We start from the raw sequence: 17,388 nt of genomic DNA, 5'->3' as shown, positions 1-17,388 counted from the left end.
ACATAGTTTAGAATGGAAGTTATCACCATAGAAATGTCATTTAATTTCTTGAGAACTCTGCTACAAATTACTCCTGTGAATTGGCCCTCACTTCTTCTTTTTCTTTTCCATTTCCGGTGTCTTTATCAAATTAATAATTAAGAGAAACCACCTTTTAGCCTTTTCCCTAATAACTGACTTTTGCTTGTAGCTTCTTATTCTTTTTTTTGTTAGTAGCTACCTTTTTGTTGTCTTTACATTATTAAGTTTATTAAAATGTGGTTTAAAAGTAATATTATCAAATAAAAATTTTAACTGGTTTGTTTTATCCTGCTTTTATAAACTTATTATGAAAGCATCGATGAGGATATCTCTTTAAAACAATTAACACGTTGAATGCCATGGGGTCACCGTAAGTCAAGATTATTAAAAACACATAATTCGAGTAAATTTTTTTTAATATTATTATCGTTACTAAAATGGTTTGAAGAAATTAATGCACTATAGAACACAAAAGTAGTTTTATTTATATACACAGAAGTGCCAACTTGCTCCGGACAGCGAATAAATATTTTCAAGTGGTAGTTTGATAATTGTGATTCTTGGTTTAATAAATTCAATTTAGTAGATTTTTATCCACCACTATTTCAAAATAATTCGTAAGCTTATATAATTCACCACTTTTTTTTAAATAAGTCATGCTAAATCTTTTGAAAACTAGAAATATCTGTCTAATATTTGCAAATTTAGTTTATAGTTATTTACCGTTTGGCCAAGCCATGCAAAATTAGCATGGCATTCAACGTGTTAATGAAGTTACGTACAATTTTTCAATTAAGCAGCATCATTAGTAGTAGGACTAAAAACAGATATCTATAGAAGGGTATCGCTTTGTTTATCAAAAATTATTATAAAATCGTGATAATACAAGTACTAATTTTCATAAGCTACAAATACTTTTTTCATGAATACTTGTTTTCATGAACTCCATATACTTATAGCATTATTACTTATTCGTAAGTTGCATATACTTCTTTCATAAATACTTACTTTCAAGAGAAGCAAATTTATTTTAATACTTATTTTCAAGAGCTACATATATTATTTCTTGAATACTTATTTTCATGAGCAACATATACTTATTTCATAAATACCTAATTTCAAGAGAAACATTTACTTATTTTATGAATACTTATTTTCGAGAGCTAAGCATACTCATTTTCAAGAATTACATATCCTTATTTTACGAATATTTATTTTCTTGAGCTACATATACTTATTTCATGAATACTTAATTTCGTGAAATCTACGTACTATTCGTACAGATCACTTAAAATTTCATCTGCAATTTCTTTTCTAATCGAAGAACGTCAGACTCAACAGCTAGTATTGAAATATGCATTGGAATTTAAACTTTAATTAATTACTTGTAAATATACAAATGACATCAATTTGAAAGATTATATCGAATTGTTTATTTTAGGTTACTCTTAAGAAATTAGAGTGATTGAAAAGTTAATTACTTGCACTGAAAATAAATTCTTAGCACGTCAAGATACTTTTATCACAAAATATCCAACAATGTGGCATAAACGTTGTCAGGCAATTATCACAGAAGTAAAAGAAAGACTTTGCGTAAAGTACATTCTTTATAGTTCGTGGTTCGTAAGTTTTGAAAAAGAAACAACGAAAGAGTAATCCTTCTAAATTAAAAAGAAAATTTCTACCGTCGAAACCAAGGTTTCCTTCTGAAAAAGTTACAACACACGCTTTTCAATCTCATAACGCAAATATTATTTAATAGAACAACATGAAATTTTTCTCAGTTTTATAAAAAAATTATGAAACTTCGATGTACGAAAATGTTAGTGTGATAATGTTATTTTACCTCAGAATTTGTGATTTCGCAATACAAAATGAGCTGCTTAATGTTTAGCATTAATTTTCAGCAAGAAATTTACAGATCACGAATTCTTACGTCTCAAAATTAGAAAGAATTTCTAATTGGTTTTAGGGTAATTAAATGGTTTACTTTAACACGTTTTCCTGCACATATGGATAAAGATATTGAAAAAAAATTAAAAATCCCTTTACTTAAAATTTGAATCAATTTTGGGCTTTCAAAAATGAAATTCATTGATATCATACCAAAATAATAACAAAACAAAGAACCTGATCAGGTGACTGGGTGATTAGCGTGACTGACGAAGAAACCATTGGTTGCGGGTTCGAATCCCTCTCTTCGTGTGTTGTCGTCTTTCGTGTGATGTGTTAATGGACCCCACCCTATAAACGAGTATCTTTGGCAGTGTACCGTGGGTAATATTGCTCACGTCCGTGACTTAGGTTCATAGGTGCCCACCAGGTAACATTAAAGAGCAACACGAGGCAAAGAACGAGAGTTTAGTGCCGGACGTTAAAAAAAATATGAACTAAAAATTCCAATTTTTTTGTCTCTTGGAAGTGAACTTAAACAATTTGTCATTCCAAACATGATTCATTAAAAACAAATATTGAATAAAATTAGTCTATAAATAATTAGTCCATATTAATCTAATATTAGTTAAAATAAATTAGTCTATTAGTGAACTTATTTTTATTAAAAAAACTCATTGTTTAAAAAATCTCTCGCACAACTAATCCCAGGTTGTAAAACTAATGGGGAGTGGTATTATTGCTGCTTTAAAATCGAACGCTTTTTTTTTATTTATTCTTTTCGTAATTTTTGAAACTATTTTATATCCTTAAATTTTTTGCAGTTTAATAAGTTAAAGATTTTTTTAAATTAATTAATTTAATAAATTTTCGCAATTCAATAAATTAATTTATTGAGAAAATGTATTGATTTATTGAATTTAGAAATTGTATTAAATTTATAAACATAATTAATTGAGAAAATTTATTAGGTTTATAAATTTAATACAATTTCTAAACTCAATAAACCAATAAATTTTCTCAATTAATTAAGTTTATAAATTTAATACAATTTCTTAACTCAATAAATTTACGAATTTTTTTGAAATAATTAATTTAATAAATTTTCACAATTAATAAATTTAAGAAATTTCCTTAATTTTTCCAATTTAATATTTTTTTCAATTTAATAAAAATTATAGGAAATATATTTTAAATTTCAATGCGTCATCTGCCATAAAACTCTTCAGAAAAGTCATTGTTTAAAGCATTTTGATGTAACACATTGTTAAAAACAAATTAATTAAAACCTTGATAAGAACCTCAAAAAATACTAATTTTTATTTCTGAAATTATATTAATATTTTCCTTGTTTTTTCTATTATAATTTTCTTTCTGAAACAAAAAGTGACGAAAATTGTTTATGAGCATAGTTTTTTGAATTACTAGAATTTTACCACTTGCTTCAAATATATAGGTAGGATAAAAATATAAATGAGGATAAAAATATAAATGAGGATAATTTCATTATTTTTTCTTCCAAATGGTATATAAAAATACATCATTTTGAAGAATAATGAAGATATTTTCTATCAAAATCCCTCACATTCATACGTTTCACCAATCTCAAATAAATCTATAGGGATCGTTATCATGCATACTAAAATATATTTATTACATTAACAAAGAGAAATATTGTTAATAGTATAATTCATTTAGCGTTCATAAATTATTCATCCCAACGCGTAACTCACGGCTCTCTTAATTGGCTGGAACCATTTCCATTAGTTCCGAACGTGTTCTTTCAGTTCACTTTGAATGGTAGATTTAATTTATTTAACGCAAGACTTTATGAATCCTCTTTTGCTCTAGGAATGTATTGAAATTGGCGAGGATTAAGAAAATGACTCAAAAGCAATCCTACTCGCAGATGGGACAAGGAATTTCGCCATTTAAGATTAATCCTGATTTCACGAATTTAACTTTTCAAAGAGAGTATTAGAAGACAGCTTTTCAGGCAGTGATTGGAAGTTTAAGTTTAAAATAATTGATGATGCGGATTTAAGGATATGAATGGAAATAATGTAATAAATGGTGAAGTCAGAACTATCTGAAAGAAAAATGATTGAGCGATTTGATTAAAGATGGGTTTTTTCCTCCCTCAACTTTGCATCGATTTTTGTTCCTAAATTATATTTATATATAATTGCATTTCTGAAATCATGAATGCCAAATATCTGTGTATTTTTAATGTCAAGTACTCTTATTATTTGTTAGCCTTTATAGAGTTGTTTTTTTCTAGTAATGTTACGGTAAGATAATTTTGGGATTGAGAGTGACTTATAGAACGATATTTATTTTGCTTATTACCTACAATTAAGAATTCTTTTTTTTTTTAAAAAATTTTTTTCGTCGAAAGATGTTTGAGATTTCCAGAATTCCAGAATATTACCTAATATAGATAATTTTCCATGAACTTGGAACATCTGTGCTTATAACCGAAATTTAAAATTTTGTTTTTGCAACTACAAATGCAATAAAAAATGATCTAACGAAAAAAACGCACAAGAGGAAAAATCTCCCCTGTGTTATTCTTTATTTTTGATGCTTGATTAATAATGAATCATTTTAACTCATTTGTGCCAATATTGAAATGTTTCAATAGCAATTTGTAATTAAACATTATTAAATTGACTGAAAATTACAAAAAAAGGCCATAAAAAGTGTGCTTTGTTTGAGAAAAAAAAGACGCAACAGCTGATAAATTTCGAGATTAATCCAAATATTTTTAAAAAAATTTAAAAATTAAAAAGTTGGGAGCTTTTTATTACTGTATTAGTTGACAAATAACAAGTAATTATTTAATAAGTAATTAACTTTTCTCTCATAAACATATCGTATAGGACTTATTAGAAAAAGCTATACACTGCGAGAATTTCTCGGAAAAAATGGTTAAATAACAATTCATTTAATTTTTATTCTACCATATTCAAACTAAACAGTCAAATAACCACAAACAGTTGGTAACCAAACTGTTAACTGTGAGAAAAATTGTTTATTAACTGCTTTCACTTAAGACGATTAAACAGAATTTTATCGCATTAACTGTTGTTGACGTATGCCTGTTAAGGCAGAGGGGTGCGATTGTTCTTGTTTTCCAGTGGCGCCATCTATGGCCAAGAATTCGACTTCTGTCACACCCGTTTATCGGGCGGGCCCATTCATACATCTATTCATTTATACACAGATCGTAATTTTGACCTGAATCAGAGAACGATCGATCTCCAATCCAGTACCCCCAGTGGTATTGATTTGTTATGGGAACATGGAGGACTTCGCGGCTAGACAGATTTAACGTGCATCAGTCACCATTTATTACATGGGGAGTCTTCGGCAGGCGGAGTTCGAAGCCACGAACTCTTGGACATGGGCCCAGCGCCCTACCGAACAGGCCATCCCGGCATTGCAACTGCGCATATATTATAGCCGAAAGAGCTAATCTGCAAGTCTCATCATCGACGGAACAGGGGTTCAAGTCCCAGGGTTGACACCACACTATTTCTTCAATTTCCTACAGCACGTTAAGAGTTTCCAGTGTCCTGCACTCTTAAATGCCCATTATCTATCAAAAAGCCTAGCTGCAATTTCCAGTTAAATTTCTTTTTTCTGCTATCATGCTATCTGTAAATTGCTAAAAAAAACTGTATAGTTTTGTGTTTATATTTTTATAACCATACCAGTTGTAAAGAGTTTCGAAATCGTTAAGGTAAAAAAAATGCTCTTTGCAGTAAACTTTACGGTTAATCGAATGGAGTAACTGCTGTCGGTTATCTTACCATAATTTTAGAATGACAATTCTAATAGTGTATAATCAATTAAATATTTGATAAATGTTGTATGTTGTCAATGAGAAACTTTAAAATAAATGGTACATAATCTGTGCCAAATTTATGTCAAAAAAGATAATTCCTCTATGCGTATCATAATATTTTTAGCACTTTCAAAAAAAATAGCTTATACATTTCTTAGGTCGTTCCTAAGAAAGGCATTTATTCATCGTTAGAAAAATCCATAAAAGCAATACTGAGGCATTTTTAGAACCATTATTTAAAAAAATACAAGTGCAATTTTAAAATATAGTTCCTAAAAATTGCAATATTTTTCTAAAGCTTCTTTTTCTGCAATATTTTTCTACTGAAAGTAAAGACACTAATGCATATTTCAAACTATCACTAAAAGAGACAAAAAAAGTAATTTTGGAACTGTCCTTAAGATTACTAATGCAATTTTAGAAGCATCTCTAAAAATGAACACTAATGCATGTCTCAAATCACCACTAAAAGATACAAAAAAAAGTAGTTTAAGAAACTTCCTTGAAGAAATACTTATGTATTTTTAGAAGCTTCCCTTAAGAAGGACACTAATGCATTTTTCCAACCACCTCTAAAAGAGACAAAAAAAAGCAGTTTTAGAACAGTCCTTGAAAAAATACGTATGCATTATTTGGAAGCGTTCCTAAAAAAGGACACTAATGCATTTTTCAAACCTCCAGTAAAAGAGACAAAAAAGTAATTTTAGAAACGTCCGTAAAAAATACTAATGCATTTTTAGAAGCGTCCCTAAAAATGGTCACTAATGCATGTCTCAAATTACCACTAAGAGATACAAAAAAAGTAATTTCAGAAACGTCCTGAAAAAAATACTTATGTATTTTTAGTAACGTCCCTAAAAAGGGACACTAATGCTTTGCTTTTTTTTTTACAACCACCTCTAAAACAGACAAAAAAAAAAGCAGTTTTTGAACCGTCCTTGAAAAAATACGTATGCATTTTTAAAAGCGCCCCTAAAAAAGGACACTAATGCATTTTTCAGACCACCAGTAAAAGAAACAAAAAAGTAATTTTAGAAACGTCCGTAAAAAATACTAATGCATTTTTAGAACGTCAATAAAGAATCACTAATAGCACTATGTTAACTCAAATATGAACACTGAAATTGATCTAGAACTAAATATATACAATTTGAAAAGTCTGAATGCTTTTGGTTTAAATCAATAAAAGTTAACTATATAAATTTAAAGAAGAGATAAAAAGTCGATGTTTTGGAATTTACTTTTCTAAATACTTTGATGGGAAAAGTTTTCATACATATGTTTCTACATTTAAAGCTGTCTCAATATTTAATATGATTTTCTGTCCAGGTACTTTCATAAAATGAATGAATAATGATAAATGTTTCTTGTATGCATTAGTAAAGTTACTTTAACTTTCACTTTAAACTGAATTCTATTTAAACTTTTTTGAAAACTTTGTTTGAAATTCTTAAAAACTTCGTGTTTTCTCTAAAAACTGCATTAAATTGTTAAGAGTTGTTTTAAAAGTATTCTCTTAGATCTTTATAGATTCTTTTTAAAGCTTCGAATACTTTTACTAAAGTTTAAGGAAGTTTCAGCTTTTATAACTTTGTAAATACGTTTAAAATAGACTTTCTTCTGATTTGCTATTTTAAATGTACATATCGCGAAGAAAAAGAATGGAAAATCTCGAATAACTTTTGATCTAATAATTGGATTTTCATATGTAGTCTTAATGGCTCAAATAGCACAAAGCTAAATTATTGCAGACGATGTTTTAAATTACGAATTCAGACAAAAAAATGCTTTCTCTTTGAAGAAAAACTTATCTTTAAAGTGATTCTCCAAGTAAACAATGGAAAGCATGGAATTATTCTAAATCTGTGAAATAGGACTCTAATGTTATAGTTTTCGGCTTAGTATAAATTGTTCTACGAATACGTTGAAATACGCAGAAATTAAGGTAAACATTTCGAGGATCAAATTTTCGACTGCTATTTTATAAACACGGTTTCGACTGAATTTATAGATGGTGATTACCTTCATATTTAAAAACTCATTGTTTGGAATTCCTTTAAAAAAAACAGTAGATAAATAAAATTAAATATAAACTTATTCAGAGAAAGTAGGATTGAAAGTTTCAGATTTAAATACGTAAATTAACACCTGCATTAATCGATTTTATAACCGTCGTTGAACAGCCGACCCAATTTTGGGTTTACGACTACTAATGCTCAACTTCGTGGCCTTGTAATTTTGAACCCAATCCAGAAGACAAGATAACTCCTGGATCAATTACCGGCTGAAATTTGCCATCGTGGAGTACTTTTTGATGGAACTAACCAGCATTTTCGTTATATGGAGTGGAAAACCACGAAAATCTCCTACTGTTTGTCTGATAGCAAGGGGACTCGAACCCATTATTCGCCTGCCACTGAGTATATTTTACGTCAGCGCTGTGGTCGGTGCGAACCGGGTGCGGAATTCGTATTATCAGCTATCGCTTGGATTTGAACCTGATTCACCTCATTGGGAGGCAAGCTCTCTATCCCCTGAGCCAACATAGCACTAATCGACAGCACTAGCACTAATCGATTAACATATATAATGCAAAATTAATGGTCGCCACAGGCCACAGGCCGATTATATGAGACTAGGTTGTTAGCCAATAGCTACTCGGTCACTTCTAATTTTGTTAAAAATGCACCATATGTGTATTTTATTATTACTCTTTAATAAATATGAAATTATATTTAATATTTTATAATATACCGAAAATAGCTTTATTTCACGTTTGTTTCTTAAGATTCTATCTGAGCTTAATCTTTCATAATTTTGCGCTTTACACAGGGTGTTTCAAAATTTGACTGACAAATTTAAAAGGATGATAAAAGGAATCCAGAGTGCGAAAAATTAAACAATAAAACATGAGGGCTGCAAACGTTTGTTAAGAAGATAAAAATCGCAACAAAAACGCAAACTTCGACGTCATGCTTTAAAACAATTACAAAAAATAAACCTTTTTCTAATAGTCTACAACGACATAAAAATGATTCCCAGATGCACTTTAATATATTTTTTTGATTTTTACCGAAGTGATGTAAATACACGCTATGAATCCTCTGATGTGTCCACATGCAGAGCATGCATGCGTTTCCTTTTTATTCTGTGGTTATTCTCTTGATTCTCATCACCTCTTTGGAATTTCGAACTACCTGAGCACAAACCATTAAAATGGTTTTATAAGTTTATTTCAATTCAAAAAGTTTTTTCACCCGTTTTTAATTACTGTGTAATAACATAAATAGCAACCCAAGTCTATGCGCATAATTTTGAATGCTTTTGTTATTATCATCTTAATCTCGAACAAATGATTCGGCGAGTTTAAATACTTTGAAATGAAATTAATGAAACATCAAAATAAAAATTAACTGAAAACCTAAATACTTACTTTTCAGAACAGGTCTCGTTGTAAAATGGTGCTTGACTAAGAAACAAGAAATGCAAGTTTACGCTTATTCTGTTAAGGAGTAAAATAAAGTTTTGCTATATCGTATGATTTACTCATATTTTAATTATACTGAAACATCGGAACAATACTAAATGTACTTGAAATTAAAAAAAGAACTTCAGTAGCTTCATAATTGAATTGGAATGGAAGATAAATTAATACGTTTCGAGCATTCGAATAAGACCCTTCTTGTCAAAACATCTCCCCGTGAATGATAAAACAGGTTAAGAACGAAACAAAAAAACGTAAATATCTACGGGAAAAAAAACACGAATGTGGGAAAAGAAACGGTGTATATTTTGAAAAAACGTAGAGGGAAGAACGGGGCCAAGCAGGGCCAAAAAACATTTCTTTACGGTATGCAGGGTCTGTCATTTTGGTCTTATGGAACTTAAATTTATGTCCAACGTTGCAACAATGTACGGTATATAAATTTGCGATATTTATCCTATGCCACTCGTCAATACAAACAGGCCTATTTAATTAAGGTGGATACGCTTTTTCTGTTTTCCAGTAGTGCCATCTATAGCCAGTGATTCGACTTCTGTCACACACATACGTCACAGCCCATTTTACAGGGAAAACACATTCACACACCATCCATCCGCTGATTGTAATTTTGATCTGAACCAGAGCACGATCATTCCCCGATCCAGTACCCCCAGGGGTATTGATTTGTTATGGGAACTTGGTAGGACTTTGTGACCCTAGCAGATTTAACGTGCACCAGTCACCATTTCATGCAGCTTCGGATCTAATTCATGATCTCTTGGACATGGGCCCAACGCCCTACCAACCGATTCCGGCTCGATATTTTAATGACAGCCACGCATGACTTTTTTCATTCTTATAGGCTAATCATCAAATTTGCCAATGTTCGTCAGTTGCCTCATATTCAGCATATATTTAATTTCGAGAACGCAAAAATCATTCCTACTTTAGTTTAAGATTTACCAAATTATTTTTTTTAATATTATCACTACATTTGATTCAACTTGTGTAAAAAATATTATGAAAGAGTTATGCTAATTCTTCACAATTTTACGCTTTGTTAATTAAAGGTTTATCCTTCTCAACTTAATACAGTTAGCGACATTGCGGCAGCTGACGTTTAAAAATCAGTCTTTCACAACGTCATCTATATCACGTAGTGAGGACCCTTAAATTAATTATCAGTTCAGTCTATATACTCACTGGCTATAGAAAATAAGTTTCTTTTTGACGCCTCGAGAAGATGTAATATATTTCAAGTCTTCATTAAAATCTAACAATAATTTCCCATCAAAGCCATCAAATCAATTAAAGCCAATTTATAGTTTGTTTCGAAGCTAGAAAAAGGAAATTAAAGTACTTACTGATAAAAATTGTACATTTTATTCTCAAGAATTATTACAAGATAAGCCATTAAAATGTTAAAATCATTTTTCAGTCTTTCTTATCATTTGTGTCATTGTGGAAAATCTGCATTAGAACATTTCGTTCTTATCACTCAAACAGAATTAAAATCATCTTAAAATGCATTAGGATAGCAATAAAAATTGTCATTTCTTAAAGAGAAAAAGCATAGCTGTAGTGTTCATATTAAATATTTCTAACTATATATTTATAAAAATAGCTGGATATGAAATAAATAATTGCAAGGAACTGAAACTGTAAGATAAAGAATATCTGCTCAATTATAAGTTCCTCAAACTAGGGTTAACTTTTGAATGAAATTATTTTTTCACTACCCCTCTATTCCGAATGGAAATGTACCTTGCTCCGAATTTCCTTCTTGGTCCTCAATTGCTTCTCTCAACTACTGCGGCTTTTTCGTTGCTGTTTCTCTTATTTTAATTTTTTTAACCATTTTTGTGTTGGCATTGTTGTGTTTCTTAACTCAAATCCATTTTGTTTTTATAATTCACCTGTTGACTCGCCTTGATAGTCGGTGTTTGTTTTGAACTCGCCGATTATATTGACTTCATCCACCCTAATTTTTGACGCCAAGGAGCTTATTTTTATTTAAAGAAATATTGTTGGATATTTTCGATATATATGAAATACGTTGAAACATATGTTGGAGAGAGAAAAATCAGAACTCTTGAAATCATTACTTAAGATAGAGTATGGGTAACCAAGAATGCTTTTTATGAATATATATTTATTTTCTAATATCGAATTTAGCAAGAAAAAATATGTTGGAAAGAAATTAGACTTATCACATTAAAAATGACGGGTTCAGGTTTCGCCCTCTATTTCTCGCTCCCGTGAAATTTCCGGGCTGGAGTGTTCAGTAGTAACGCTCCAATAATAATAAAACTAATTCATTTATTTTGCCCAGAAAACATTTAATTTCTCATTTTGCACCCTAGGTGGCAGTACCAGGATATTTTTAAGGCAATTGTAGATAGTTAGTTTATTTTAAACTAGATGTCAGCACTTATCAAATAGCAGTAATAAAAAATAGACACTTTTATGACCGTTTTTTTGAAAATTAACCAATCGTTAAGGGGTTAATAACAACCGTAGTAATTCTCCTACGTTTATCCATCTGAGAAATTAGATAACCGTTTAAATTTGATAACTCATCTTAAATAACGAAAAATATGATTTTAATATTGAAATAATGTGTCATTATAAGGAATAAGAAGAAAAATACATATTATTTTTCATCTATGAAAAATTTATTTATAAAAATTTCGTTTCGATCAGTTATAAAATATGATTTTTGATGCCCTAACAATTTTTTGAGCGACACATCAAAATCCATACGTTATTTCTCCTCTATTCAAAAACTGTTTCGAATAATTTAGATACATAATTTCTATGAATTAACTATTCTGTTTTTATTTAGTCTTTAACAATTTTAAGAAGAAAACAAATTTGCGTCCATCATCAATATATCTCTTTTTATAAACAGAGAAGGTCACTGTCAACATTGGCACATTCTACAACGAACCTTTCGAGCGGGATGAGCAAAAAAACAAAATGGAATTTTCTGATTGGTAAAGTGTTAGCCATTGTTTTAAATGTAACTATAGATGATTCTAGCTTATGGTTATAATAAAAAAAGAGTTTATAAGTACGTACTTTAATCTTCAATTTCCGTTCGCTATGTCAGATAAATTTAGTGATCAAAGTTAACGTGGTTTCAGGGTTGGACTTGAGACACGTTACATTTTATTAAATTATTGCGCATAAGATCTATGTCATATTTATTGATTAAATTCAATGTCTAATTCTTCATCATAAAAAGTTTTATCTGTGAAGAAGTAAGAGTTGTGTGGCTATAGAGACTGTTTGCTTATTTTTTTGCGGCATGTAATTAGATATAATGGGGAAATTTTTTAACTTTTCCCTAAACAACCTCTACTGTTAAAAGCAGAGTGCTGAGCAGAATAAAGCAGAATTGGTATTCTCCCACTGTTCTGAAATAATTAAATAAATAAAAAAATTTCCAAAATTAATCAATACAATTTTATATAAATACAATAATATTTAAGAAAAATTTTTCATTTTATTTAATTATTGCAATTAATGCTTATACTAATATAAATAATTTTATTTTTTAGTTTGAAAAGGCTAAGTTGAAAATCACTGAAGTTTCCCGGAATGGAGAAATACTTCTGAAACATATTGAACCATGTCTGCTAAGTTTAGGAACAAACGTTGTTTGGATTAAAATGGATTGCCAAAACTTTCTTCAGTAGATCATTCCGATAATCAGTATAAACGCACCATCATGCTGAATATCTCTAAATCTTTTAATGAAACAGATTTCTTTGGAGGAAATTTCACTTTTCTCAATTCTTCAGGTGCCGTCTTAGATCTGAATGAGCCGGCACCATATTATGGAGAGTATCTGACAGTCTACAGGAATGGATATGGAGCCGTACATGGTTACCTCAGTTTCACAGTCTGCTTATTTGGAATTACAGCAAATGTCTTGAATATAATTGTGTTGACAAGAAAAAACATGGTGTCCCCAACGAACGCAATCCTGACTGGTCTTGCTGTCGCTGACATGCTCGTCATGTTCTCTTATTTACCATTCACCTTCCACAACTACATACGCCAGGATCTGACCGAGGCGGAGAAGTTCTCGTATGGTTGGGCCGTATTTACTCTCTTCCATGCTCATTTCACTGTTGTCAACCACACAATCTCAATTTGGCTCACGGTGACTGTCGCCATTTGGCGATTCATGGCAGTCAGTTTTCCGGCGAGCAACACAAACCTTTGCTCAATGCCGAAAGCTAAGTGCGCCATTATTGCCACCTACATAAGTTGTGCTTTGTTCTGCATCCCTGTGTACATCACGTTTACAGTGAGTGAGTTCAGAGGCGATGAGGGCGATATCATGTATCGAGTGGACTTCAGCGAAATTGCCCAACAGCACAACAAACTTATGGAGAGAATTAACTTCTGGCTGTTCAGTGTCATCACGAAGCTGGTGCCGTGCGTCGCGCTCACTGCTTTGAGCCTGGGTTTGATCCGGGTTCTGTACGAAGCTAACAAGAGAAAACAGCGGCTGAAGAATAGAGTTGAGAGCGACAAAACGCATGACAGAACAACGCGGATGTTGCTTGCGGTGCTTCTTCTTTTCTTGCTCACTGAGTTCCCTGCCGGCTTACTCGCTCTTTTAAGTGGAATATTGGGAACTGATTTCTTCAATCACGTTTACCTCAATTTTGGCGAGACTATGGATGGATTGGCGCTCATTAACAGTGCTATTAACTTCATAATTTATTGTTCCATGAGCAAACAGTTCAGAGATACATTTGCGTTGCTGTTTATACCTAACTGCAACAAGCAACGAGGTAAAAGTTTACTTTTAGAGCCATCTAGGTCTGTTGCGACTACTTGCGTGTAAGTTACGGCTATTCGCACTGCAGGTTTATTCAAATCTTGATTCATTGTGTTGCACCAAGAAAACAATTTTATGAACGGAGAGAAATTAAATAAAGAAGAAAACTTCAATTCTTTCATGTAATAATTTCTCATGTAGTTTATCAGTGACGGAAATATTACTGTCATTGAACCACAACTACAGGACTTAAATGAAACCAACAATTTCCAATTTCCTCCATAATCAATTTTAAACAGTTTTTAAGGTAATCCAAAATTTGCGAATTAAATTTGATTTTTTTTTAAATTCATTGAAAAAGTTCAGACTTTGACAATTTTATCAATCTGCATTCTACGAAAAATGTGAATTCCGATGAGTATCTATCATAGAGTACATATTTACATTTTAGTGTAAATTAGGATAATGTAGATGAATTTTTATCAGTATAATAAAATAAAAAAATTAAAAAAAAAACAGCTTTTAAGTTGAAGCTAATTTATTCGCCAGTATTACCAAAGGTGCTCAATAGTTTTAAGGTAAAGTTGGTAACTCGTATATAGTACATTTAGAAATTCATTTTATATGAATTTTCTCAAAAACTGATTACAAAAACAATCATAGAGAAATAAATATTGCAATAAAACTGAAACCAGAGCTATTTTCTTTGTGGATGTTTGCTTATGCTGTTTCAGCTGCTAAAATTTCGTCATTTTTGTTATGCATATTACCTGTTCGCATTGTAGAGAGACTGTATATCCTTCTAATGAGTATTCCGTACTGAAGTTACTCAAACCTTCAACTGGGGTTAGACCGCTCAGTTTTATAAATCAAAAACGCCTGCGTCCTTCTCAATCAATTAGAGAAAGGAAAAGATTTTTTAGACTGGGAATAAAGTTCAAAGAGTTTGTTTATGATGTTTTGAAATATATTTTATTTGCCTTTTTAATTGGTAAGAATTCAGAACACCGAAGTAACCCGGACAACTGGGGGTAATTTTGCCCAGTGGAGGTTTTTCCATTGCAGTTTCTTGAAACTGTTAACATGTTGTTTTCATTGTTCATTACTACCTTTAAACTCAAATTCCTGTAAATGCTATCATCTTTTCCAAGGTAAAATGAGGATTAGTATACTGAATTATTGAAAATGAAAGTTTACTTATTGATTTTTAAATTTCTAAACACTTGTCAATTGTTAAATTCTCTTTAAAAAAAGTTTAATAAATAATTGTTCGCAGAAATGGTGAAAAGAAAAGAACGTGTTTGCGGGCACGTGCTATGACTCACGCTGTTTGAAAAAAAATTGAGGTGTCTGCCACAAAGAAAGAATTTGCTGCGTTCTTTTCTTTCATTTCTTTCCATGCAGATGGAGATGCTGGCTTCATTCAGAATAATGAATGCTGTTCTAATTCTGTTTGTCGCTAGCTCTTGGATTGGAAAGTTTCAAGCCATTATTGTCACTTATATTAAAAAATAAATTAGCACAAAATACTATTGGACAAGAAATTTTACAACCATTAAGTCACTTTATCTCAATTTCTGAGTTATCTTATCAATTTCATCATCTCCGTGATTCTTCTTTCATCGGTATTGATTCATTATCATGAGTACTGATGATGATTCATCATCATTGAGGCATCATACCTTCTTACTGAACGATTCTGTCACTCTTTGAGAGTAAATGAGTGGTGAACGAAGTAGTCCAATTTTTTCTGTTAATTTCGTGGTCCAACAAAACAATGACAAATATGTAAAGGTATAAAAAGTTTCCCAATCATATACCTGCACTGGCTGTACTCTGTGACACAAATAGAAACAATGTGAATAACTTACAAGCTATTCTTTGACTGGACCGGATACATATTGCAAGTCAAGAAACTAATAATATACAAAACAAGGCATCGTCATCGTAGTAAAAATTTGGAAAGACATAAAAGTAGGTTTTATTGGCTATACATCGTTCCAGATATTATTATTATTAATTTTAGTTTCTTCGATGGTTTTATGTTTCCTCTTATTTTTCAATTTAGTACAAACGAAATCAAAGAATTATTTTTTATTTGAAATAAATAAAAATAGTTCATTTCCAACCGCAAACATTATAATGATTGATCACATTGATTTTATTGATAGATAATAGATGAACATATACTAGTAAACCCTAAAAGAACACCGAGTTTTACTGGATTGTCCTACATTGATGATTTTCAAAAATTTATGACAGGAAAACAATTAAGGTTTTAAGAAAAAATCTTGCTTCAAATTAGTGTCATAACGCATAAATGCTTTATCCAGAGTTCTTGGCTTTAGTTTAAAATTTTCAGACAGATGGCGCTATTATGCCTTTCTATTGAATTTTCCTCTGTTTCATGTCGCATAAAGACATACATGTTCGATTACAAACAAGTGATTGCGGCTAATGGAGGGAATACTTAATGTGATTTCCATTCATGGAACGGGATAAAAAATTGCTATGGAATTTTGAGTAGTTTTTCTTTGATTCACAAGTTTATTGCTTGCAGCTCCACCTGTTGAGAAGTTTTTAAATTTAAAAACGGAATCTTTTGGAGTAATCATTTATACCCTATAACAGGGGTGACTTGATAATCGAGCCCAATAATATTTTCTTAACTTTAATCGTTTTTCTGTTATAAATTTTTAAACACTATCTGCTTCCAAAAATCCTGTATGTGTATTTTAATACCCTGAATGTATAGTGTAACACTTCATTTACTAAATAATGAGCTGATTTTAGAAATCTACATAACTGAAATCGTTTTAATTAATAAAGCATTGTTGAATGGAATTTTTCACAAAAGATTATTACGTAATTTTTGTTATGAAACTTCTTCAATTGTGTTGCTTTTTATTTTACGTCTAATGTTAGATAATATTTCAATATTGTAATTCCTGGTGAAATAAAATTAAATGAAATTTAAACAGCTGCTCTCTTTTAATGATTATGTACCTAATTACTCTACTGTGGGTTACAAAATAATTAATAATTTTCGAATTTGTGGTGTCCCAAAAATAAATTCTTTAATTTCTAATAGTTATAATTTAATTAGATAAAAAAATTGTGATATCTTCAAAATTAGCTTAATAAACATTTGAATATTTTCTGAAAATTATAAAAAATTATAAAATTCTGAATATTCTTAAAATTATAAAAGTTTTTTTTATCAATTGTCATAAAATAAACATTGTGTTTGTTTTTTTTTAAATTATAAAACATGTATTGACCTGAAAATGAATTATGTGTTTTTAATATAGATCAAATTCTTCGCAAAATCTCAATTTCCTG

General features: G+C 30.5%; 1 protein-coding gene across 6 annotated transcripts in view; it reads left to right on the top strand.

Moving 5' to 3' along the window:
* Nucleotides 1-17,026, top strand: part of LOC107448148 (G-protein coupled receptor dmsr-1-like) — a 402,323-nt gene extending 385,297 nt beyond the window's left edge. For all 6 annotated transcript variants that reach the window (XM_071179468.1, XM_071179467.1, XM_071179469.1 and 3 more), the window contains one exon: nucleotides 12,812-17,026. In XM_071179468.1, coding sequence (XP_071035569.1) covers nucleotides 12,982-14,112 — 1,131 coding nt within the window. In that variant the 5' untranslated portion in view covers nucleotides 12,812-12,981 and the 3' untranslated portion in view covers nucleotides 14,113-17,026. The remainder of the gene's footprint in view (nucleotides 1-12,811) is intronic.
* The last annotated feature ends 362 nt before the right edge of the window (nucleotides 17,027-17,388 follow it).

This window comes from Parasteatoda tepidariorum, chromosome 4 (genome assembly GCF_043381705.1).
Source record: "Parasteatoda tepidariorum isolate YZ-2023 chromosome 4, CAS_Ptep_4.0, whole genome shotgun sequence".
Lineage (NCBI taxonomy): Eukaryota > Metazoa > Arthropoda > Arachnida > Araneae > Theridiidae > Parasteatoda > Parasteatoda tepidariorum.
The sequence above is the reverse complement of the archived record's forward strand: the minus strand, read 5'-3'. Positions and strand labels throughout refer to the sequence as shown.